This window comes from Ictalurus punctatus, chromosome 14 (genome assembly GCF_001660625.3).
Source record: "Ictalurus punctatus breed USDA103 chromosome 14, Coco_2.0, whole genome shotgun sequence".
Lineage (NCBI taxonomy): Eukaryota > Metazoa > Chordata > Actinopteri > Siluriformes > Ictaluridae > Ictalurus > Ictalurus punctatus.
Genome location: NC_030429.2, coordinates 27,062,028 through 27,089,262, shown reverse-complemented (window position 1 = coordinate 27,089,262; position 27,235 = coordinate 27,062,028). Strand labels below are relative to the sequence as shown.

The following is a 27,235-nucleotide window of genomic DNA, read 5'->3' as shown; positions in this document are numbered from 1 at the left end:
CAGTTTCATGGCACTCCTCCCAATCTCTTCCCCTGCACCTACTTACCTACTTACCGAATAGAATTATGACATCTGGAATCTGGCCATCCCAGAATCACTGCCACCCTCCAAATATTATGTAATCAGTTTTGGTGGTCCACCATGCAGGCAGACTTTGATTGCATCTGTACTATGATTAGACGATTGCCTCACCTGTTTCACATCACCTTCTTATTTCAGCTTGTCACATCACTATTAGTCCTAAATTGCCCCTGTCCCAACTTTTTTGGAACGTGCTGCATGCATCAATTTCAAAATAAACATTTACCTTCAATAAACTATGCAGTTGATTAGGTAAAACTTCAAAAGTTTTGTCTTTATATGTTTTTTTTTGTTGTTTAAAATACAAGTCAAAGTACATTTACAATCACTCCTCTTTGTTTTTATTAGCATTTTCTATACTGTCCCAACTTTTTCAGAATTGTTTGTCAGATCAGGTTGTATGTTAGAATTCAAACAGACCCAGAACGCTGTTTAATATCTTAAATTAATACAATAAAGAAAACAGCCTCAGCTCTCATCCAAAAACAAACTCGAGCGTCTTCAGTGTGCAGACACTACTGGAACTTCAAATGGGATCGGGTTCTACGGTCAGATGAAACCAGAATAGGGCTTTTTGGTAATAAACACAGAGGTGGTTTTGGTCACACAGAGAGGTAGCCGTATGGAAAAGTACCTCATGTCCACGGTTAAATATGGAGGAGGATCTTTAATGTTTTGGGCTGTTTTTCTGCCAGAGGACCTGGACATTTTGTTAGGATACATGGCATCATGGACTCTATCAAATATCAACAGATATTAAATGAAAACCTGACTGTCTCTGGCAGAAAGATTCAAATGGGCCGTGGTTGGATCTTCCAGCAGGACAATGATCCAAAACATACATCACAATCAACACACAAATGATATCTGTGAATGGCAAAAGTATATTAACCTTTCCTTTCAGTATGTGGTGTGAGCTCCTTGTGCAGTAATAACTGCAGATAAATCTTTGGGGTAAGTGTTAATCAGTTCTGCACATCAGCTTGGAGGAATTTTATCCCGTTCCTCAGTACAGAACATCTTCAACTCTATGAAATTAGTGGGTTTCCTCACATGAACTGATTGCTTCAGGTCCTTCTACAAACCTGCACTCGTATAAGAGGTGAAGAGGCCTAACAGGCAGGGTGATGGGTAATGGAAAGTGTATCTACAGACTGATTATGCATATGACCACAGATCTCACAGACACACATCAAGACAGTGTTCATTAGCAGAAAAACAACACCCAAAACACTTCTATATCAGCTGGTGGTGTTAATGAGCATAAACTCTCCATAGGAAATAACCCACACCTTTGTAAACAAAAGCTCCATTACAAAAGTTTCAGAGTACATCTCTTGGGTTTAGACCCAGTTCAGTTTCTTTGCAGAGCCCAAGGGTTCACACCCACCTCCACTCCAGCACTGTGTCAGGTTTGATGTTTGTTTTCACCGATTTCTTACTGGAATGACTATAATTGAAGCTAAACACTCATATCTTGATTGGTTAGTTGTCTGTTATGTAGTAGGCAGGTATGTAGGAAGGTATGTACAGTACATTAATGGTCCCTCAGGGAAAGTGCTTTGTCAGTTTGGATTTTACAGGCTCCTCCTTTCACATGCAGCTTGGGACTGGTATAGGCATTCTTTCTCAAAAAAAGCTTTTATTAGCCATAATGATTAAAAGGAGAAAGAATTTGAACTTCCATATTTGTTCTGTTTGACTCCAGCCCTACATCTGTGGCACGTCCTCCATCCAGAGTAATTGTTCTGTTGTTGTTAAACGTGTTTACAGGCTGCTGAGTAGGTGACATAAGCACATTTCAAGGTATGTAGATGTACCTACTCAACAGTGTTGGAAACAAATTCGGTACTATTCAGGTGTATGTGCAGAACCAAAAGGTCAATGAAGTTGGTCAGTGAAAACATTAAATACCTTTTCTTTGTACTTTTGTGAGTTAATTTAAGTTTCAAGAGACTTGACAAATCACAGATTTTTGTTTTTATTGCATTATTTATTGCAACTTTTATGGAAATGGGGTTAGTAACAGCTATTGTTTATGAATGTGGGGGTCATTTTCATGTGCAGCATTTGTGGTTATTAACATCAGCAGACACAGAAGTGTGTTATGGTTTTTCCCCCCAGTGAGAATCAAGAGAAGTGTGGTCAAACACAGTCTGAAAGATACTCTTTCCGTTACACTGTCAGTTAGGCCTCGTCACACCTTACACTAGTGCAGGGTTCAATAGTTATTTTAATAATGGAAGTAATCTGCCAGACAGAATAGTAGGTTTTATTTCAGATGCTGAATTGGGCTGATTATTTGTATTTCTAGGAATAAATAATATACAACTATGTTTCTTAACAGGATGTATTGCGTTAGGGTTGTTTGAGAGAGAGCGGGATAGGCCACCCTTGCTAAATTGGATTTTTAAAATAAATAAATATATATATGCCAACCCAGAGATTCAGTACATCTCTTCATAAAAGGGGTTTAGACCTCTTTAATTTTCTTTGTCACATTCAAGGGTTTAAGCCCACCTTCTTGCTGCCTTTTGGTTCTGCACATACACTCTGAATAGTACCGAATTTGTTTCCAACATGGGTGAGTAGGTAGGTATATCTACATACCTTGAAGTGTGCTTATGTCACCTACTCAGCAGCCTGTAAACATGTTTAACAACAGAACAATTACTCTGGATTGAGGACGTGCCACAGATGTAGGGCTGGAGTCAAACAGAACAAATATGGAAGTTCAAATTCTTTCTCCTTTTAATCATTATGGCTAATAAAAGCTTTTTTGAGAAAGAATGCCTATACCAGTCCCAAGCCTGTATGTGAAAGGAGAAGCCTGTAAAATCCAAAATGACAAAGCACTTTCCCTGAGGGACCATTAATGTACTGTACATACCTTCCTACATACCTGCCTACTACATAACAAGCAACTAACCAATCAAGATATGAGTGTTTAGCTTCAATATAGTCATTCCAGTAAGAAATCAGTGAAAACAAATATCAAACCTGACGCACTAAAAGGTGACCATATTTAAAGAGGAAGAGGTGCAGAGCGAGAGGAGGATGTTGGAGGTGGTGACCTGTGATGTGATGTTAGGAGATTGTGTTTGGTTTGTGTTGCTTGCTCTTATGGCTATAGTATTCTTGTTCTGACTGCTGTTCTGGTTCTGACTGTGAGTTTGATTATCCCTGTACCTGTTTAAGTGTATATATTTACCACTATATATATTTTTCACTTGGTTTACCAGCAGTAGGGGTGTGGCTGCCATTTCTGTTGGGAGTGGGGTCCTTTTTGTCTCTGTTTTTGGATTAGGGAGCTGGGAAGTACATTTGTATTTTTGTTGTTTTTATTTTAGGTAAACCAGCTCTCTAAACCAAGAACTCTTTTGTTTATAATTTTGGCCTTGGCCCACCCTGAAGTTATGCCTGGTGTGTTGTATGTACAGTTGTGTATATATGTACTTGTTGATTTGTACACTGTACCACACCTTCATTGAAAACTGTTTGTGTCTGTCATTCCTGGCTTCCATTATGTAGAGGTATTTCCCTTTGAACTGTGAGATCAACCTAGACTGGGTTGTAACATCATAGTCTGGTCTTGTGGAGTCGATTACATGATACTGTTTTAAAATGGTGGTGTTTTAATAAATGCAGTCCATGTGGATTCATATTCCAGGATTTCAGTCTATATAAAGTTTTGCTTTTCCTCTTTTCATAAGAAATGGAAAATTCTGTAATGTGATCATTGTATTCTAGAGTGTGAAATTTTGCAGCCATGATAGCTCTAGTGAAGCTCTGCTGCCTGTACTTCATTAAAGGGTTTAATTATTTATTTATTTTTAGATCCAGACATTGTGCTTTGGGTTTATTGAGAAAAGGCAGTTTCCAGCCACAACCTGCACAGTTCACTCTTTTCCTGTTCTGCATTCATGACTCACTGTGGTTTTATGTTTCAGGTGTGGTGAAGGGCATCAGGGACTGTGCAGTGCTGGATGCCTCTCATTTCTATCTGCTCGTTCTCATGCTTAAAGTCGGTGTCCTCTACAAACGAGGTGAAAGGGGAAAGACTAAGGCTAAAGGCTCAAGTGTATGTGAAATTAGAATGCATTTTCATACAAAAGTAATCTATTTCTTTTACATGTATTTTGGATTTTAAATATCACACTAATTATATAAATTAATAGGTAATATATAAAGGTTTTTACATATCATGCTGCAAATGTTTGAACTTTTTTTTTCATCATGTATAAACTAACTGTTCATTAACAACTGCAAAAAATAAAAACTGATAATTAAATTGCTTGCTGCAGTGGTTGGGTTGGAATATATTTATTGATTTATTTATTTGTTTATTTATTTATTTTTTAAAAATCCAATTTAGCAAGGGTGGCCTATCTCTCTCTCAAACATTCCTAATGCAATACATCCTGTTAACAAACAGTTGTGTAGTATTTATTCCTATGAACAAATAATCAGCACAATTAAGCATCTGAAATAAAACCTTCCATCATTAAAATAACTACTGAAACCTGCACTAGTGTAAGGTGTGACGAGGCCTAACTGACAGTGTAATGGAAAGAGTATTTTTCAGACTGTGTTTGACCACACTTCTCTTGATTCTCACTGGGGGGAAAAACCATAACACACTTCTGTGTCTGCTGATGTTAATAACCACAAATGCTGCACATGAAAATGACCCCCACATTCATAAACAATAGCTGTTACTAACCCCATTTCCATAAAAGTTGCAATAAATAATGCAATAAAAACAAAAATCTGTGATTTGTCAAGTCTCTTGAAACTTAAATTAACTCACAAAAGTTCAAAGAAAAGGTATTCAATGTTTTCACTGACCAACTTCATTGTATTTTGTAAATATTAACAAATGTAGAATTTGATGCCTTCAACACACTCAAAAAAGTTGGGACAGAGGCATGTTTACCACTGTGTTACATCACCCTTCCTTTTAATGACACTTTCTAATCGTTTGGGAACTGAGGATAATTTTTTCAAGTGGAATTCTTGCTTGACGAGACTTCAGCTGCTCAACAGTCCTTAGACGCCATTGTCTGATTTTCCTCTTCATGATGCACCATAGGAGACAGATCTGGACTGCTGGAAGGCTCGTCAAGCACACGCACTCTGTGTTTACGAAGTCACGCTGTTGTAGCACATGCAGAACAAAGCCTGTCATTGTCCTGCTGAAATAACCATGAACTTCCTGGGAAAAGACGGTGCCATGATGGCAGCATATGTTTCTATAAAATCACTGTATACGCCTCCGTGTCAATGGTTCCTTCACACATATGCAAGTCACCCATGTCTTGGGCACTGATACACCCCATACCATCACAGATGCTGACTTTACACCTTTCGCTTATAACAGTCTGGTTGGCTGAAACGTGGGCTCATCTGATCACAGCGCATGTTTCCACTGCCTTTCAGTCCATCTGAGATGAGCTCTGGCCCAGAGAACTCAGCTGTGTTTCTGTATAGAGTTGATGTCTGGCTTCCTTCTTGCGTAATAGAGCTTCGGACTGAATTTCTGGATGCAGTAGCGGACTGTGTTAAGTGACAACGGTTTTCTGAAGAGCCCATGTGGTTATATTTATCAGAGTAGCACAACGATTTCTCAGGCAGCGCTGCCTGAGGGCTCGAAGGTCACACACATTCAGCAGTGGTTTCCAGCCTTGACCTTTACACAATGAGATTTCTCTGGATTCCCTGAATCTCTTCACAATATTATGTACTGTACATGGTGAAAGACTTAAATTCTTTGCAATCTTGCATTGAGCAATGTTGTTTTTCAACTGACTGGCAATTCTTTCACAAAGTTTGGCACAAAGTGGTGAGCCACGACCCATCCTTGCATGCAAAGACTGAGCTTTTGGTGGAAGCCCAATCCTTTTATGCCCAATCCTGACCCCCTCCCCTGTTACCAATTAACCTGAGCCTCCAAAATGGTGTTACTTGAATATTCTATAAACTTTTCAGTCTTATTTTGCCTCTGTCCCAACTTTTTTTGAGTATGTTGAAGGCATCAAATTTGTCTGTATTTACAAAATACAGTTAAGTTGGTCAGTAAAAACATTTAATACATTTTCTTTGTACTTTTGTCAGTTAGTTAGTTTCAAGAGACTTGACAAATTACAGATTTTAGTTTTTATTGCATTTTAGAAAAAATCCCAACTTTTCTGGAAATGGGGTTAATATAAACCTGTGATTTTCAGTTGCACTACTGTCAGAGCTGCTATTAGAGAAAATTAATCAACACCTGACCAATCACAAGCCAGAAATCAACATGGCTGTGATATAAACATTCTTAAATGAAATTGATTATATGGCACATTGAAAGGACGAAATTAAAACATTTAAAATTGGATAAGACTTTCATTCTCAGTGTAAAATGTGTGATCATCATAGATCATAGATCTGTAGATCTTATTTAGTTCTGTGTCGACTCATGTGATTAGTGTGTTGTTTTATGTAGCACCATGGTCCTGGAGGAACGTTGTTTCGTTTCACTGTGAACTGTAACAGCTGTATATGGTATAAAAGATAATAAAACAATTTGAACTTGAAATAAACCTGGTCATGTGGTGATAATGACAATCTAAATTTATATTTCTAATTAATAAAATTAATGCAGAATTCACTGGAAGATCTGAATGTCTGAGAGTTGAAACTTAAACACTGACTGACTTCTAATATACACCAGTCACCCATAACATTTAAAACTGCCTGCCTAATATTGTGTAGGTCTCCCTTGTGCTGCTAAAAGAGCTCTGACTGAACAAGGCATTGACTCAACAAGACCTCTGAATGTGCCTCCATGGATCAGACTTGTTTCTCCAGCACATTCCACAGATGCTGGATCGGATTGAGATCTGGGGAATTTGGAGGCCAAGTCAACACCTTGAACTCTTTGTTCCTCAAACCATTCCTTAAACCGTGCCGTGTAGCAGGGTGCATTATCCTGCTGAAAGAGGCCACTGCCATTAGCTTTTGACATGAAGTAGTGTACATGGTCGGCAACATTATTTAGGTGGTATGTGTCAATGTAACATCCACATGAATGCCAGGACCAAAGCTTTCCAGTTGTCCTCCCTTAGACCACTTTTGGTAGGTACTAACCACTGCATACTGGGGACACCACACAAGACCTGCCATTTTGGAGATGCACTGACCCAGTCGTCTAGACATCACAATTTGGCCCATGTCAGAGTAGCTCAGATCCTTACACTTGCCCATTTTTCCTGCTTCCAGCACATCAACAAGTGACTGTTCACTACACTGACAGTAGAGCAGCTGCAAATCACAGGTTTACATTAAAGTGCTCATTCTAATACGTTATTGTTTCTATAGTAACGGCTCATTCACAGGGACTGGTATGGCTAGCATTCCATATAAACAGATTAAAAACATAACAATGTTTCAGTGAGGAAATGTTGATGATTATGACAGAGGAGTTTGTGGTTTCCCGGTAACATGACAAACTGCTTTTTTGTCTCATTAAGTTTAAGTGAAAGAAAAAATAGAGGCTGCTGAGGGAGCAACTGTTTATAGCTGCTATGACCTAAGTGAGAACAGGAACTGACTTGTTCAGCATACTTTGCACAACATTACAAATAACTATAAATAGAAGCATGGCCTGTCATTATACTGAAAACCTTTATCTAGAATTCAGAAACCGAATAAAACACGTTACTGTGGTTCTGAGGCCCTGTTTTGATCAAACACTGAAACCACAATGATACTAAAACCACATGTCCTGAACAGGAAGTAACCAACAACTGGGTAAAATACATTATGGATGGACTGGCACCCTGTCCAGGGTGTACCCCGCCTTGTGCCCGATGCTCTCTGGGATAGGATCCAGGTTCCCCGTGACCGTGAAAAGGAGTAAGCGGTAGAAGATGGATGGATGGATGGACTTTCTTCTTCCAGTCAGTAAATATCGCCACCTACCGGCACCATTCTGCAATGAGTAGCATTTTAAAGTGGGCAGGAAAAAATATATCAAGGAAGTGTAGAATAAAGAAGGTAAATAACTTCCTAACAATAAGATGTAGTGGCTTTAGCCCTGAGGTTACTACAGTATTTTATTAAATTAATATGGATTAATTACAGGGAAGAAATAGTTACTTTCCCAAAAAATACCTTGATGTTAGCTGACTAGCAAACCCTGTCACACTAGCCTAGCGTGTGTTAGCTGGCTAACTCCACATCAACTTACTGGAAGATCCACAATTAATTCAGAAAATGAAGGGTGATTGTATGAAAATATACATATTGTATGAAATTATTTTTTATTTTTATTTTTTGTACCTCAGGATTGTTTCGTAGGTTAGCTAGTTAGTATAGGGTATAAAGTGTAATCAATGTGTGTATCTACAAAGTTTACTAATGTTTGGATATGTTCATCAGGTATAATCTGGTATGTATACACAATGTATACCCAACAGTTAAGAATTACTTGTGGGAAGCATTATATAAACTCATAGTACACTTGTTGATCAAGTTATAAGTGTGTATTGAGTTAGAAGAATTCTGTGTCTTACTAAAGAGTAGGCCTAATTCTTTTCTATGTCAATCCGTACCTCTGCACAGCAAGCATAATCTAAAACTATAAAACACTTCTAACACGTTGTATTCGAAATGTGAACATTAAGTGCTTTGCGTTTGTGTAAAGCAGCTTCACTCTGTGGCAGTAAATTAAGAACCGTGTGTTTGTCTGAAGCAGCTTCACTTTGTGGCAATAAAAAAGCAATTATGCACATTCCAGAACTGGGTTTCCAAACAAAGCCCCCTAAGCTTGCACATCAGTGTCAAAAGAAGAGATAAGAATTCCAGGAGGAAAGAACAAGATGAGGCTATAGGGTGAATTATGTGACACAGTTAAAAACCCAGGTCTGGTCAAACTTTTAAAGAACATACGCATGCGCTACAAATATAAGGTATCATATGGGTGAGAATAATTAGTTAAAGCGATGGAGATTGGTCTGTTCTAGAAAGAAAAGGTGAATGCCCCACCCAGGGATAATTTTACTGCTTCAGAGAGGTATATAAAGACATGTTTGTGTATGTATAATTCAGATCCGCTGCAGACTGTCTCACTTCATTGTTTCAATAAAGTTAAGTTACTTTTTGACATCTACAAGCCCTCTGTCTCTGAAGTTTTTTGACTTAGGCTGGAAGGATTGATTTTCCTCAACATTATACGATCAGACTTCTGGGCCTGTGACTAAACACTGCTAACGTGGTTTAATGAACAACGATCAATTTTTTTCTTCTGTATCCTCTGATTTTCCGCAGCCCCCCACCATCAGACTGATTAGCAGGGCTGTGGTTACATACTGCAAGCATTCAGCAGCTTCCCCTAACATACATCCCCCCTCCCCCCCAACATAACACACACTGTTCTTGGTGTTCTCTAGTTACTGAAAGAGTAATTACTGATTTCACTGCTCACAGGAAGATGCAGACAGGTGACAGATAAAATGTAAAATCATATAAAAGGAAAATTTTAAGAAGGATTAGGATTATGCCTTGTTTGAAGATTTGGCTCGTGCAGCTTTACATAGGGAGGAACATGTTTTTAGCACCATTGGAAACTCTATGTTGAAAGTGAGTGGAATATCAGTCCATTTCATTCGTCCAGTGCCATTTTAGTTGATCTCTATTCTAGTGCTTTTAGCTATGAGTACATTTCAGTGACACGTCTAACCTTCATTCATATCAATCACACTGCAATACGTTACATTTCCAAAACTGGCAGCAGAAAACAATTGATGAATTTTCACCCCACCGCAGAGTTTCTAAATGTAATTGGGGCAGTAGAATACACACATGTACTCATAAATCTTTGAAAAATGTATTTATTACACAAACCTCTCGTAAAAGTGCCAAATAAATTATTTTTGTTTTGCTTCATGTAACAGTCCCTCTATTTCATTGAAGTTCAACTTTAGATTTTTACACATGCTCCATGTTCTCCACAACATGCAGCGCCAAGAGCCAATGACCTGGCTTTTTAAAGTTATTTACCGTATAAGGCAAGTTCTGGGCTTTCTTTATGCAAATGAGACAGGCTGTGAACAAGCACATCAATTTAGAATGTGTGAGACTTCTCACACATTCAGTGAGTGAGATTTTAAGTGAGACTTAACGGTCATTGTGTACAGTTGTGTGATAAACACCAATTTTCTTGAGTAATGGTGGCACTTACACACAAATTTTGAACTTGTTTTATGCACACTTTGATAAAAGAGACCTTCAGGACTTCTGATGCCTTGCTGGTAAAGAAGTTGCTAAAATAGTGTTTTTTAATAATATTTTTTAAATGCATTGTGGCTGCGGGACATGGTCGAGCGTCAGCTGTGGACGTAGAAGAGGCGGGCTAAACTGGCAGGTAAAGCGTGATGATTTGTGTCTGTTTGTGCTTTCAGTGCCTCCCATTACCCACGAGCGAAAGACAGGCACGCACACGCACGCACACACCAGAACCTGAAGATGTGAAAGCCACGAGTTTTGTTGCTTCTGCTGAGTTTTTATCTACAGTGGTGCTTGAAAGTTTGTGAACCCTTTAGAATTTTCTAAAACATCATGATTTTCACACAAGCCCTAAAAGTAGACAAAAAGAACCCAATTTAAAAAAAACAAGGCAAAAATATTATACTTGGTCAATTTTTTATTAAGGAAAATGATTCAATATTACATATCTGTGAGTGGCAAAAGTATGTGCACCTTTGCTTTCAGTATGCGGTGTGAGCTCCTTGTGCAGTAATAACTGCAGATAAACGTTTGGGGTAAGTGTTGATCAGTCCTGCACATCAGCTTGGAGGAATTTTATCCCGTTCCTCAGTACATAACATCTTCAACTCTGGGAAGTTAGTGGGTTTCCTCACATGAACTGATTGCTTCAGGTCCTTCTACAAACCTGTACTAGTATAAGAGGTGAAGAGGCCTAACAGGCAGGGTGATGGGTAATGGAAAGTGTATCTACAGACTGATTATGCATATGACCTCAGATCTCACAGACACACATCAAGACAGTGTTCATTAGCAGAAAAACAACACCCAAAACACTTCTATATCAGCTGGTGGTGTTAATGACCATAAACCCTCCATAGGAAATAACCCACACCTTTGTAAACAAAAGCTCCATTACAAAAGGTTGACAGCATGTCTCTTGGGTTTAGACCCATTTCAGTTTCTTTGCAGAGCCCAAGGGTTCACACCCACCTCCACTCCGGCACTGTGTCAGGTTTAATGTTTGTTTTCACCCATTTCTTACTGGAATGACTATAATCTTAACAAAGCACTATTTTATTAGCCATAATGATTAAAAGGAGAAAGAATTTGAACTTCCATATTTGTTCTGTTTGACTCCAGCCCTACATCTGTGGCACGTCCTCCATCCAGAGTAATTGTTCTGTTGTTGTTAAACATGTTTACAGGCTGCTGAGTAGATGACATAAGCACATTTCAAGGTATGTAAATGTACCTACTCAACAGTGTTGGAAACAAATTCGGTACTATTCAGGGTGTATGTGCAGAACCAAAAGGCAGCAAGAAGATGGGCTTAAACCCTTGAATGTGGCAAAGAAAATTAAAGAGGTCTAAACCCCTTTTATGAAGAGATGTACTGAATCTTTGTCTCTCTAAAATCCCAATATACACCTCCACATCAATGGTACCGTCACACAAATGCAACTCTATTATGCAAGAAGGAAGCCACACATCAACTCTAGGCAGAAATGCCGCCGAGTTCTCTGGGCCAGAGCTCATCTCAGATGGACTGAAAGGCAGTGGAAACGTGTGCTGTGGTCAGATGAGAAGATGTTTAAGATTGTTTTTGTGAAAAACTGACCCCGAATTCTCTGTGCCAAAGAAAAAGACCAACCAGACTGTTATAAGCGGAAGGTGTAAAAACCAGCATCTGTGATGGTATGGGGTGCATCAGTGCCCAAGACATGGGTGACTTGCAAATGTGTGAAGGAACCATTGATGCGGAGGTGTATATTCGGATTTTAGAGAGACATATGCTGCCATCAAGGCAACGTCTTTTCCCAGGAAGTCCATGGTTATTTTAGCAGGACAATGACATGCCTCGTCCTGCATGTGCTACTACAGCGTGGCTTCGTAGACACAGAGTGTGTTTGCTTGATGGGGGTGTGTTTTGCTACAGATGGGGGGGGGGGGTCCATGGGGCTCTTCTTTTAAAATAAATAAATAAATAAAAATTTAAATACGTAAATATACCAAAACTGATGTACTAAATGCGTTAAAAAGTCAAGTCTCTCTCTCTCTCTCTCTCTCTCTCTGAGTTTCGCGGGCGCGCGTGTTGCCTAGTAACGCAGAGGTTCAGGGCTCGAGCGGTCCTCGCGCGCTGCTGTCCCTCAGTGAAGTGATGTTTCTGTGGTGAATGGAGACACAGTGTACCGTGTTTTAGGAGAGAGTAAAAATAAACAACCAGAATCCGAATAAGAAATAATTCTTCTGTGAGGTATCACCTGAATCACACAAGGGGCTCTGACACATCTCCACTGAAGGATAGAATTCGGATTAAACACCGAAATAAGTTTTCTTCCTACCTTTTTTCTCACAGTGTACTGAGACTGTCATCCAATCAGAGCGGGGCAGGCTGTAGTGCTGCTTTTTCATTGGTCAGGACAACAGGAGCAAAACTAAAGGGTACTAAAACATTGTTTTGTTTGTTTATTTATTTGTTTGTTTGTTTGTTTAACTTTATATCAACACAAGTTAGATTTCTGTATTCCTCTGTCACTGATGCTTGAAATAATCCACATTTCTGCGATTCAATATGAACATGTATAAATATCAACAAAATTCTTCCATAAACACCACACCCTTAAATAACCCTGCTGAAACAGTAGATCCCTTACCTACATGCTTCTTAACTGTGAAGAAGTAATTTTACAATACAGTCTGGATCTGAGATTAAAATCCTGCTCATAAACAAAATTAACCTATTTTAATTTCTCAAAAGATCCTTTCACATGTCTTAACGTGTATACTATCAGTGTTAGTACATCATCTATGATAATCTCCTCTCTAATTAAATAGACAATGTCTTTTATATTCTTTAACCCTTTACACACTGAATAAATTCACTCCATCCAGTAGGTGGCAGCAAAATGATACTGTACATGTGCTACACTCCTGTATTACTGTAGTCTACACCTCTAACATACAGTGAAGATAAATCACATCAATACTTTAACACTTTATTTACATCACAAACCTTTATATTAAACTATTTAATGTCTGATTCCAGGATTGCAGTGCTGATTCTCTCTCACTGATATTACATTCTTCAAATCTGTATACAAAGGTAAAGTACATTTTAATCACAGGTAAACATTTCTTCACAACAACCTGTGTGTGTGTGTGTGTGTGTGTGTGTGTGTGTGTGTGTGTGTGTGTGTGTGTGTGTGTACATTTTAGATATATCTTTTGTAACATTATTAAAACATTTTTTTTAAAAGTTACTTCCTAGTATGGGGACATTTTGAAACTAATGCTCCTGTTAAACAACTGCTCTTCCTAAATATATATGTAATTAAAATTCTCCTTATAAGGTTTATTTAAAAAAAGACAGAAATAAAAGCAGGAAACTGCACCACGTCTCTGTCCACGTTTCACATGTGTTTATATAAAGCTTTGGGCTTTTGTCTGGAGTAAAATAAACACAGTAATTCATCTTCAGGAATTCATTTATTTGATATTGATTATATCAGTCATTTACTTCGTATTGGCCTGTACACACAGTGCAGTGTTACATGTTACACAGGACTAAAGTCTTTTAACCACTAGAGCTCTAGTGTGCACTTATAGCCCAAAGAAACAAACATCTTCAACACATCTGGCTTTAATGCTTCAACTCTTCATGAAGCTTTAACATCACTACTTTTAACCTTGGAACTCTTTTAAGAGCAAAATGTACCAAAGAATCCCTGTAAATATTTTGTTATTGCTGTTGTTTGAAGTTAAGACATTTTTTAATAGTTAAATGAACGTTTTCCTCGATTCATTGTTGAACAATTATTTAAAAATTGAAGTTTAAGAGTTACGAGAGCTGAATGACGGCACAGTTGGGGAATCACCCAGATAACATGCTTTTGGGGACGGAACAGGAAGTCATTAATCTTCAGACCACACGGATTATTAGTGAGTACTTGATGAATGCGAGGTCGATGGGATCGTAGCAGGTTCTCTGCTGATTCTGATCCTCATGCTGCTGATGATTTCTGGGCCGTCAGGAGACACTTGTGTAGGTCACAGAGGTCAAATCAGACAAGTGCAGGTCCACTTCCTGCAGAGAGAAACATCTGATAATGTGACGTTATTAGTCTGCTTTAATAGTGACATGATCTCAGCGCTGACTTCCATCAACTACATTTCATCATTTCATCGTTTTTCTGGTACCTTCTCGTTTGAGTCCCCAGTGGAAGAACACTTATCTGAAAAATAAGAGAATTTAACATAGACAAAGACGACAATCTCAAAAATGTCAAACACACAGATTTCACTACACAGCTTTTTACAATCACTAACGTTTTCATTACACATTCATTCTGCACTAGTGTATAAGGGCTGCTGCACGTCCTGGAACAACAGGAAGTGTCGTAAATAAAGGGAAGTGTGTGTGACAGGGTGAACGGTGTAAATGTTGGTCTTCAGGCTGTAAGTTCTCACCTTGTAGCGTGGAACAGTACAGAGAGGAGCAGATGATGCTTATTGAAACAAAGACCGCACACACACATGATAGGATTATAATAATAATTCCACAGAGTGCAGGACCTACAGACTGCTGTGTGTCTGAACGATCAGTCTCATGATGCTGATCAGCTGAAACACAGAGGAACACAGAGATATCAGTAAAGTATCTGAGAGGAAAGTGTATCAGATGACATTCTGATATCTTTTAGAACTTTAATTTAGAGTTAAACACACAACGATCAGGCCGTCACTTATACACTGTGTAACAATAAACAACAACAACAATAACCGAGAGAAAAGTGTTTTCTTCTGCTTTATTAATCATCACAGTAGTTTCAGCTCACCACATCTGTACTGATATCTCCTTATATTTTTCTTTTATTAAGATTTCTCTCAGTCATGAATCTGGGACATGAGTCACTATTTGAATCACTTTTCTCCTCCACACTGAACTGATCTCCTCACAGTTCAACAACATTCTCAACACTGCTCTTTAAAGTGTGGCTGAACAAAATAAAGAACCCTTGAAGAAAATGAAGCCAGAGAGGAAATAATGTCCAGATTAGCAGAACTTTAAAAAGTCTGGAGTGTCAGGTGCGCGAGATTTTACTGTTTGTTCATAAAAATAATCCTTGAAATAATACACAAGATATCAATAATATTATGAAAAATAAACACACGAACTAAAACGAAATTAAATAGCAATAATCAGACTGAATAAAGTATTGGCACCCACCTGTAAAGTCCAGTCTGATGAGTTTCCCAAACTGAATGTGTGTTGCATTGTTTCGACCTCCACAGAAATAAAATCCCAGATCTGTCTCTCTAACTCCAATAATCACTAAACTGACTGAACTGCTGCTTTCTGTTATATCAAAGTGACTCTTGTTCACATTATAACGGAGGAAAAAGGTTTTCTTCAGCTTTAATTTTTCAGCAGATATCAGCAGCTTCATCTCCTCAGATCTCAGTCGATACCACGATATCTCATAATAATTAGTGATGTTACAGAGCAGGGTGATGTTCTCTCCAGGAGGGACAGATAAATGATCAGTTGAAGCGATCTCAAGGAGACACGGTGTAAAGAAACCTGAAGGAACAACAAGAGAGCAGATTCATCATGACTGTCCAAACCAGCTATAGTGCATTAATACATTCAGAGTCCTGAACATTACTCACACTTTCACAGCTACAGCGGCTAATAACAGTCTTTTATAGTTTACTATCTGATCATCTGCTAATGTGTGTATGAACTCACCAAACAGCATCTGTAGAAGAAATGTAGACAGGAGTTTGGCCATTTCTCACACACTCCCTCCAGCGCTCTGAGGACAAGTGCTGCTGTTTCACATCTGCTTTTAGCCACACGGTCCTACATCCTGTTCTGTATTTTGTCAGTCCAATAATCTGCTCACATCACCGGTGTTCTTCTTAGACGGTGCGTACAGATCCGAGCACATTCATCATTTTATCAGTTTATTTTCTTTACACGATCCACCAACAATGCTAACATGAACATCCTAGCAGGCTGAAGGAAAAACATTTTACCACAATAAGACCCTGAGCGTATGTCAGAAGAGGGACAGATCCATGCTAGTAGAATAAATCATAAATCATATTGTTTTAACTGATATTTAGCTGCAATATGCAGAAATGTTTGGATTTATAAGCAACAGCTGAGTATAAATACTTAAGCCGGTTCACACTGTACGATTTTGACCATGATTTAGTCGTCTGATGAATAAATGAATAAATGTCTGAGACTAATTTGGAGAATCCTAAAAGATTCCTATAATCCTGGGCCAAAATCTGTAGTCTTTGATCGGTAGTTTGATGTGTTCCCCGACAGCAGATTAATGGCCGTTGTGATCAGATTTTTCCTCTGATTAAATTCTGGCAGTGTGAGAAGATTTGAGGCACAGTCCTGTAGTGTGACGTCTCCTACTCCGTACGAGTCTTATTGTGTGCGTCGGCTTTTCACGTCTTGTACAGTCTGACATTAATGAGAACTGAGATCCTACAGTGTGACATGGCTGACAGTACAGCGGGGATCGTGTTCGTACAGTCTGACAAGCAGCAGTCACAAAGGACTATTAAAAATCACACAGTGTTCACCCGGATTAAAAATAAGTGCAGTCACTCTGCAGTCCCATGTTCGTATCAGATATTCTGCTGCAAATCATAATAAACTGTCTACAGCCGTACACTCCTGGGCAAAGAAAAATGGGATATTACCTCATACCATTCTGCATACGTACAACTTTCACAGATTAACTTTAAAAAATCAATTTATTGCTTCACCATTTCTTCAACATTTGGAAACCTTGTACCTTTCTTTTAAGGTGTTCAATGCATTGATGGGATTGTTTATATTTCTTATAATATACTGACTAAAAGACAAAATGGAAACCAAATCAAATGATTATTAATATGTAAATAATAAATGGTTTAGTATTGATCAAAGTTGTACATAAATCAAACTTATTACATTCACATGTTTTTTTTTCTTTGAGTTTCCATACTTTTGTAATTATATTAACAGGGAACAATGTACACATTTAATGTACACATTTAAATTCAATGCTCCAATGTTTTGAAGCATTTATAAAAAAAAAAAAAAATATGTAAATAATAATAATAATAATAAATGCTTTGAACCGTAAGTACTTTTCCACAAATGTGAGAAAGCAAAAAGTGTTAGGTTGTGCCCGCTCTCCCCTACACACATCAACCAAAAAGCCAAGTAATCATGTTAAATATTCTTATAGGGAATTGAGAATACAGAAACTGAGGAAGATCTGCTCTGCATGAAAGAGTAATGACACCATGCAGTTCTGTGGTGATGTTAATAGCCACACACTGTGAACAGGAAATAGCCCACAACTGGGTAGAAGAAAAGAACAGATCAGGACGTACCTTCTGAATACAGAGGCACTCAGTTATCTTACTGATTTAAATAATTAAGTGGAATCAGAGATACATAAAATCACTGATAGACTGTACAGAGAATATAAACATCACTGACTGTTCATTCTTTACTAGTTTACACCTACACTCACTGTCCCAGAAATCAGAATAATTTGTGTGTGTGTGTGTGTGTGTGTGTGTGTGTGTGAGTTGCTTTGGTATGAAATGTTGTGGTCTGACCTGCAGCAGATCATAACAGGACCTTTATTTGTGACTTGTCAGTCTGGTAAACATTAAAGTCACCTGTGTTGATCAAATGATGTTCTGTAGCTCGTCTTCCTGCAGAAAGACACAATGGAGAAGAAGAGAACTGTTTAAGTTTAAATGGTAATAGAGCTCATTATTACAGTTTATATTACAGTGCTGTTCTGGATTGTGATTGGTCAGAAGGTGTTGATTAATTTTCTAAAAGAGCAGTTCTGATAGCTCTAAATAGATTTTTAAGAACAGGGCATGTCTTTTGTTGATAAATTATATATTGTAATTGTTGTGTTATATGATGAATATGTTCATGGCATAACCACGCATTCTCTTGGGGGGGGGGGGGGGGTTCGTGTGTTGCCCCCCCTCACCAATGTTGAGGAAATACCAATCTGCCCCCCCCCCCCCCCCCCAATATACAGTAGAAAATATTTTCCATGTTTCCCCCTTTAATGAAATGTTGGCTCAAATTTAGCCTATCACCCGATGACACTTAAAAATTCAATATAGAAGTAAATACTCACATCTGCAAACCCAGTTGGAGATAGAAACATAAAACAACAGCCGTGAGTGAGAAGAAGCAAGGGTCCAGATTTATTGGTTCCGTTCCACCACACGAGATCCACACCGATGAGAATTCTCAGAAGTGATCTGACACCTGCAGCTGAGGCTCCTTCATTTATACAGTGTTCTACACAAAGAATACCATTCTGTTTTAGAAAGGGCTTATCAAAAATACCAGTATGTTTTAGAAAGCGCTTATCAAAATTACCAGTATGTTTTGGAAAGAGCCTTTACCGAACACCATTAGGTTTGAAAGAGGTACGAGACACAACATTTCGGAGAGACCTTGGTCTCACGATTATCTCGCAGGTGCAACGTGACTCAACTACCCTTATAAATGGCCCCTCTTGGTTTTCAGGAGTAATATAGCTTTCGTCTGTATTACTCCTGACTTCTTCCCGTGAGTCAAGACTCTTCCCCACCTCCAAGTATATTATGAGTAAGTTTCTTTCACAATTTTCTGTATTTCTGGTTTAAAATGTATTTGCTCTACATTTCTGTTTCATATATGGTTATACTGCTTGCAAGTGGTTTACTGTACTCCATACTTCATAATATCATTATATTATCCTTATAATATCTTAATACTTCTTTTATTATTCTTATAAAGTTATGGTGTTCTTTTCTTTCATTTATTTTTATTAATGTTCGTATATATCCTTTTATTATTCTTCTAAAGTTATAACGCTCTGCTTTCCTTCTGGCGGCACAGGCCTCTGTGTGTGTGTGCGTGTGTGTGTGTGTGTGTGTGTGTGTGTTATGTCTGCAGGCCTTCCCTTGACTGTACGAGAGTGTGTGTGTTTCTCAGCCTGCACTCCTCAGCTCTTATATTTCTCTGTGACTAATAAACCATAGTGTTTTACTCTTAAAGATCTTACAGTGTGAATCCAATTCGTCAATATCCGCCTAATACCGCTTCTGTGTGTCTAGGTGCCCGTCGTCACTTTTCCTTCTCTCCTTTACTGGAGGGCTGGATTTGGATCTGAACACTCGCTATCAGCTCGTGCATCTCACTGCTGACATCACGGTGCTACTCGACGTTCTTCTCACTGCCTCTGGAAATGGAAATGCGGGGTTTAAATTCTGGTAGTGTGAGAAGATTTGAGGCACAGTCCTGTAGTGTGACTTCTCCTACTCCATACGAGTCTTATTGTGTGCGTCGGTTTTTCACGTCTTGTACAGTCTGACATTAATGAGAACTACTGAGATCCTACAGTGTGACATGGCTTACAGTACAGCGGGGATCGTGTTCGTACAGTCTGACAAGCAGCATATACTTTTATACGCTTTTTCTATTCTGAAAAAAGCACCATTTCTATTCAGAAAAGTGTCATTCTTCACTGGTCATCTGCAACTTTCTCCTGAAAAGAGTTCTCTACAGTTTGGGGCGTTAACAGAACATGTAGGGGTAGAAGGAAATGAAACTGTAGATGTACTGGCAGAAATATCGATAAAGCATGAAACAGATGAAATACAAATACCATGAAGTAGAGCAGATTAACACCATTATAAAGGAAAGGAGAGAGGAAGAGATGATAATTACGAGTCTTAGAATATCAAACTGACTTAAATCTAAGAATACACAGAACAGGAAAACACCCCACTGGACTCTGCACACACTGCAATACACAAGAGACAGAAAACACATTCTGTTAGACTGCAAAAGATATGAGGAGGAAAGAACTGAGCTAGAGATGCAGATTGGAAAACAAAACATGACTAAAGAACTTGCTGGGAAAAACATCTGGGAAATACACCGTTCCCTAATAAATTATCTGCAAAATACTTGGATAAGTCAGAGACTTTAATAATTTAGTATGAATATCTAGTATATAGTTTATTATTATTATTATTATTTTAATTTATATTGTTATTGTAATTATTATCGCGGTTTTTGTCCGTGCCAATCTGCTGCCCACACTCCAGTCCAGTAGGAGGCGGTAATGCACCTGTAACCGTTATTACAATCAATGAAGAAGTTAGCATACTGCTTAAAAAAAAAAAAAAAAAAAAAAAACACTTGAAGTCATCCTACAGTCTGTCGCCGTTCTGTCATGAGCTGAGGTACGAAAATATCCTTATTTTATCCACACAGTATGTTTTATATTGTCTTTAAAGTATTTAAGGATGTTTACTGGACGTGTTGGTGAGTATTTCTGATTGTGAATTGTAGAGTTTAGGAGTTTAGCGTCGTTTATTCAAGCAGATGAGCCGCTGTGTTTTAGTGTACACAGGACCCGAGTATAGGGAGATAAACCTGGATCACTTCTACATTAATGAACACACAAGGAGAAATAGATTTAATGAGAAACAGAGTTCATGTTAAACATGTTGACCAGGTGTTTCTCTCCTGAAAGAGAAGATGGACATCATGTGCATTCTTAAACTGTTATTAACCCTTTGCTGTCGAGCTCAAAACCTGAATTCAGCTCCATATTTTACCTCCATGTTGGTTAATGATGACAGTTCTGTGGCACAAGCTGCTGCTCAGTAAGTTTAAACAGGATTAGTTTAGTAAATTTAACCACAAACGGGGTTAATTTGATCATTTTGTACACCTGTGGATGAAGTGCTCTGGTCTACAGCTTTAGCTTGTAGAAGTGGTTTGTGTTTATTGTCACATACTCATACAGTACAGTGAAATATTAGTTTGTTTTTGTTTACAGTTTGTTTAGGATTGAGACGTCTCCTGTGGAACAGTAACGGCGACAAGTAACAAGCTAATGAATGTTCTTAATCTTTATATTTGCTATATATGGTCATTTCCTTTCAAACAATCTACTTCCTGCTTCTGAAGAAAACGTTACAGTTGAAAGATTTGTGAAAATTTGAACTCGGAAGGTCGTGAGTTCAAATCCCAGCCCTGCCAAACTGCCACTGCTGGGCCTTAACCCTTAAATGCCCAGTTGTCTAAATTAGAGAAATGTAAGTTGCTCTGGATAAGGGCATCTGCCAAATAATAATAATAATAATAATAATAATATATAAATAAATAAATAAATAAATAAATGATCCATCACTTGGTAGTATAAATGGAAATACAGGAAGTGTATTCAGAAATGTGGCAGGCAGATATTCACAGCTGGAGAGGAGCTCTGCCATGTTTCCTTTGCTGTCTCTTTTTGTTATGAAGGGAATGACCAGCAGAGGGCGCTACTGACTTCTTAAATATCTGTTGCACAAAGAACTCGTTGAGCATGTGAAGACATGATGGCAGCCGTTTTAGAAGAGATTCTCACCGCCATTTAATGGTTTCAACAAGGTGATGTTAAAAGTATTGAGTAAACCGATCACTGTCTCGCTGTTCTGTGGGCAATTTGTATACACCTGTATAAGGTAGTATGGTATTGTATAGAATGGTATAGTGTGGTATTGTAGTATGGTATGCGCCTTGTATAATCAGAGTAAATGCATTGACTGCACAGAGTGAAGAGATTTTCAGTTATATTCTTTGATTATGTGCATGCATCAAAGTGTAAGTTAATATTTAATTTATATATGAGGATTACACTGTTTTTTGTCAGTTATTAAGTCACCTGGTTGATTCTGTATTCAGACCACTTTGTCAATTGAGAATTTTTTATCTTTATATAAAAAGATATATATTTGATGTAATATTACTGTTGCATATGGTGTGGATAATGATGTTAGTTTGTGTAACTTGACAGGTGTTTGTCAGTGTTTCTGAGGTGTGATTCATACTTATTATTGGAACTTCTCTAATTATTTGCACTTTATCTGTTAAGGAGTAAAATTCTACCTGTTATGATTTCAGGAAAGTCATATTAGTGCTTAATGTTCTTTATAGAATTAGAGCTGTGATTTCAATAGTGTTTTTCTTTCTAAAGTAACCACACCTTGATCTACATGTTGAGATGAATTCTGAAATAAAGAACTAAAATGGGAACCTGTGCATTCTATATTCAATACCTCATACCTTTTAACCCAGTTATCAATAGACAGCTTTATTACACTTTTATAAGTTCTGGATAATAACTGATCCCTCTAGTTGTTTGTGTTTAAGCTTCAATCATCCTCATAAAAACAGTTAAATATTGTTAAAGCTGCAGTACTGAAGCTTTTTTTTGTTAAAAATGAACAAATCTATTATTGAGCAGTAAATAAAACAGTTTGAGGGTTTTTCAGGTAAGAGAGAGCAAGGCAGACAGTTTTGGTGACAGCATTTCACTCTGAATAAATACCGTCACGCACAAATGAACCTGATTCTGGTCTTTTTTATATTATTAAAATATGTTGTATACAAATATTACCAAATTACTTGTATACAAATTTAAACAAATACTGATATGTTTAGAATTTGTTTTTGTTTGGGATGTAGTTACACATTTAACCAGCAGAGGTCTGATCAAAACCCTGTTTTCAATAGAACAGAACAGACTTGAAGTGTCATTGTGTTGAGCTGGAGGAGAAAATACCACCTTTTTATTTTTTTTTTAAGCTGTAGATGTTTTACGTAGAATCTATGAGAGAGAAAAATATTTGCCGTATGTTTTGTGTATGTTTTGTGTATGTTTTGTGTATGTCTGTTTTGTGTATGTCTCACACTAAATAGTTTTATAAATTAAAACAAAATCTAAGATAAAACAAAGGCAACCTGAGTAAACACAAAATACAGTTTTTAAATGATAACTTTTTTACTTCAATAAAAACATGATCGAATACCAAATGGGCCTGTGTGAAAATGTATTTGCCCCCGTAGTTACTAATTCCCTGAATCTATGAAACTGCATTCATAATGCGGTTCAGCTGGACTAGACACAACCACGCCTGATTACTGCAAACCCTGTTCAATCACATCAACACTTAAATACAACTTTTTCAACAGCATGAAGTTGGTTGAAAGAAATTCCAGAAATGATGAGGAAGGAGGTGATTGAAATATATCAGTCTGGGAAGGGTTACAAACCTGTTTCAAAGGCTCTGGGACTCCAAAGAACCACAGTGAGAGCCGTTATCTCCTAATGGAAAAACTCAGCACAGTAGTGAACCTTCCCAGATGTGGCCGAACTTCTAAAATTCCTCCAAGAGCACAGCGACGACTCATCCAGTAAGTCACAAAAGAGTCAAGGACAACATCAAAGGAACTACACGCCTCTCTTTCATCAATAAAGGTCACTGTTCATGACTCCACTATCAGGTCACTGTTCATGACTCCACTATCAGAAAGACACTGTATCGGAAGTGTTTGGTTGTAGTTATTGCTGCTAAAGGTGGAACAACCAGATTTTTAAGTAAATCAATAAATTAAAAACGATAGTGTGTTTACTCAGGTTACTTTTGTTTTCTGTTGTATTTTATTTGAAGATTTAAAACAATTTAGTATGAGATATAAACAACAAGAAATCAGGATCAGCAAATACTTTCTCAACAGTGAACGCTCAAATATATTACCTCTGATTATAATTTATAAATTAATAAATATGTATATACACATACTTTTTCACAGCACTGTAAATGTCACTAACTTATTACTTGGTGTTTGATACCTGTACTGTAATCACCCTACACCCTGTAGGTCACAGGGCGTGGCTTTATTGTGATATTATGCTGCTATTGATCATCAATGCTAAGCACAATAATGAGTTCAAATGTCATGCATGAAACAGGAATGTAAAATATAAAAGCCAGAACCACATTATCAAACAATAGTTTTAAAGCAATCACATACCTGTGTTTATAATAAATATTTATAAATGGCTCTGTGTAATAAGAGAATTCTCTATCAAAATCCTTTCACATTTATTCACAGTGAAAGTCGACTTTATCATTCAGCGTATTGAGGTAAGTATTTACCTGTATTTTATAGGTATTAACCATTTTCTGGAAAACAGAGGGAAAAGGAGGAGAATTGGAATAAACAGGAGTCAGTTAAAGGTCTGTTCCTTTACTGAGGAAAAATGAAGGAATCATAAACCCCATTGTTTCTATTTTCAGTACATTACTGATCTCAAAACTCTGTTCTTCCTCTGTTCTAACCCTAAAATGTCACGGGGACTATGATGACAAAACCAGTTGTGTTCTCATAACACATGTTAACAGCATAAACTGCAAGGATCACATCGGCTAAAGTCAAATCTGATCCAGAGCTTAAGGTCATATAAGGCCTCGGGTCCTTAATAAGAGCTGGTAAAATCTGTTTCATTTATCAGTGAACTCACAACTGAACGTTCTCTACACGAGTCGTAGAACAGGTTCGAGGTTGATGAGGGACAAGTTTCTGTGTAAATGGGTGTGTATGTAAAACATGCCAAATGTATGCAGAATACACCACCAGGGGATTTTTGTCACCAGGGGAAATCAGAAAGCTATCAAAGCAGCTGAAAGAATTATGAATTATGAAGCAAAAAGAATTATGGCAACAACAAAAGCCTCTGTATTTATTTACTTCATCAACTCACCACAGTGTTTATTAAACCACGGCTTAATGTTTAATAAGGGAGTTGAGAGAAAACCTTTAGTTGTACCTCTTCTTCTTTTGCACTCGGATACAAAAAGAATGTAGTTTTGACTATTTCTATCTTAAAAAGACAAAAATAGAGGCATAATGTGTCCTTTGTGACCGTTTTTATTGCAGCACGTATGTCAGTAATATAATACTGCATGACTGCACTGGGTAACTCTAAACAGGCCACAGTGTAAACATGTACTGAACCACGTGACTTACAGGAACATTTAGCACAGCCCACATCCTTTCCAGGAAATCTGCTTCAGAGAATAGCTTTCAGTTCTGGTAAATCACATGGTACATTCTGTCTCTCTGTCTGATTGGCTTTTTAATAATTGTGTCTCAAAATATCTTCAAATAAAAATAAATTATACACAGCCAGTGAGATGATATTATTTAAAAACATTTCTGCTTTATATAATTTTCCAACATACAAAACAGATGCAGTGTTAATGTAAATCATAAAGATAATATTTGTATTACATTCATATTCAGTCCTGAGAATGAGCAGGTGGAATGAGTGTTAAATGGCCGCTGTTTCTACTTTTTAAAGCTGAAAAACAAGACCAGCGGTGTCCCATCTCCTTCCCTCTCTAATTTACACTCCAAACGTCTGGGCTGTGTTTCCATCAGAATAGTCTATTATAATGTTTGTTATAGAGGGGCATCACAAAAAAATTTAAATGCATGGAAAAGGTTTTTTTTTTCCCACTGTAATTTTTATTCAAGAAGTGGAACTTTAAGATGTTCTAGATTCATTACACATAAAGTGAAATATTTCAAGACTTTTTTTTTTTTAATCTTTAAGATTATAGCTCACAGCTCACGGAAATCTCAAATCCAGTATTGCAAAATATTAATACAAATTTTAGATGCACCTGTATGTGTACAATCACAACATCAGGAGATCACATGACTTGGCTAAAAAGACTAAGAAGGCCTTCAAACTAAATTTCCCTGCACTTAGGCATTTTAAATATAAATGTTATTAATCATGAATTTAAGTCTGGGTGTAGTTATAAAAGCTAAAGCTTATTATTATTATTATTATTATTATTATTATTATTATTATTATTATTATTATTATTTTCCTTTTTGATACTGTCAAATGTTTTGACTTCTGTACTTTTAGTAGCTTTTCTCTGTTGTAAATTAGAGCTTGACCTAAATGGGCTTCCAGAAAGTTAAATGACTGAAATTGTGTGGGACTGTGTGGAAATCAGCAGTTCCTCTATGATCATGTGAAAATTCAGTACAAGGCCAGAAAGCATGTGTTGTCATGACATATGACCGGTCTACCCACAGCGGTATAGATCATGTCCCAATTACACAAGGGACAAAATATTAATATGACTGAAGTCAAGAAAACATAAACGCCTACTGACCACCACCAAGAAGAATATATGAAGTGTTGACATTAGCCTGCATTAGTCTCGTCATTTCATCTTTTTTCAGTTATATCAAAGTGAGAATCCTGTAAGAGTTTTCTCTGATCTGTCAGTTCCAGTATATTTGATCATCAGTAGCATTAGAAGTGGTCAGACAGCTTTGAGATTAAAGTGACCTGGAGGAACAGTGAACGCTGATAATCTGACCTCACTTTACAGCTGCATCGGTCCACAGAAACGTATCAGCATACTGAACAGATGAGTAAAGGGATTTCTAATGGCAGAAAAAGTTGTTTCCTGATGGTCTAGCAGCTAAGGAGCCCATGATCTCACTTATACCTGGGCCGGGAACCAACCCAGCAACTGGAGGTTACGCTCAGTGCCAGTCCCAAGCCCAGATAAAATGGGAGGGTTGCATCCGTTGTTAAAAAATAAAAAATCCTTGCCAAATGAAATATATGGACCAATAATCTGCTGCGGCAATCCTTTAATCCACCTCCTACAACAAAAAGATCCCGCAGGGACAAGAGAAGAACAAGAAAGGAAAGAGCAGAAGAAAAGGCAAGAAGAATAAAGAATCATCAGGAAATGCCGATCACTGACAACTACCACACGATCCTGCAATATCTGAGCACCCAACAGACAGCTTTAACTGCAATGCTAATCGACTTTGAAAGTGCCATGAAGATGTTCAGAAACAGATAAGAAAAGTCATAAGAATACATAGAACTGTAAGAACTAAAATATAAATAGAAAATATTACTGTTAATGAAGCACCCAGTGAACAAGTCTGTTTACTGAGTGAAAAACCACTTCCTGCCCCACATGA

The 27,235-nt window shown here is 37.6% G+C and overlaps 2 protein-coding genes and 1 long non-coding RNA gene across 26 annotated transcripts in view; 2 read left to right on the top strand and 1 right to left on the bottom strand.

Moving 5' to 3' along the window:
* The window catches only part of LOC108274794 (uncharacterized), a 588,939-nt gene that overhangs the window by 492,717 nt on the left and 68,987 nt on the right, over window positions 1-27,235 (top strand). The gene's annotated exons all lie outside the window — the stretch shown is intronic.
* On the bottom strand, window positions 13,799-17,097 carry LOC108274862 (uncharacterized). Its single transcript, XM_017485303.3, has 5 exons — window positions 16,079-17,097; window positions 15,557-15,910; window positions 14,797-14,949; window positions 14,527-14,561; window positions 13,799-14,413 (listed from the first exon to the last, which is right to left on the bottom strand). Exons 1-5 carry the CDS (start codon window positions 16,119-16,121, stop codon window positions 14,357-14,359), a joined length of 642 nt encoding a protein of 213 aa, XP_017340792.1. The 5' UTR covers window positions 16,122-17,097; the 3' UTR covers window positions 13,799-14,356.
* Window positions 20,546-22,459, top strand: LOC108274891 (uncharacterized). The gene is made up of 2 exons (XR_008397872.1): window positions 20,546-20,616; window positions 21,219-22,459. It is a non-coding gene; the product is annotated as an uncharacterized LOC108274891 (long non-coding RNA).

Excerpts from the sequence above, each read along its gene's own strand:
- LOC108274862 (XM_017485303.3), bottom strand. The coding sequence starts at position 16,121 with ATGGCCAAACTCCTGTCTACATTTCTTCTACAGATGCTGTTTG. Across the intron at positions 14,562-14,796 it reads GTACTGTTCCACGCTACAAG|ATAAGTGTTCTTCCACTGGG; the intron begins GTGAGAACTTAC and ends CTTATTTTTCAG. Across the intron at positions 14,414-14,526 it reads CTGGGGACTCAAACGAGAAG|GAAGTGGACCTGCACTTGTC; the intron begins GTACCAGAAAAA and ends TTCTCTCTGCAG.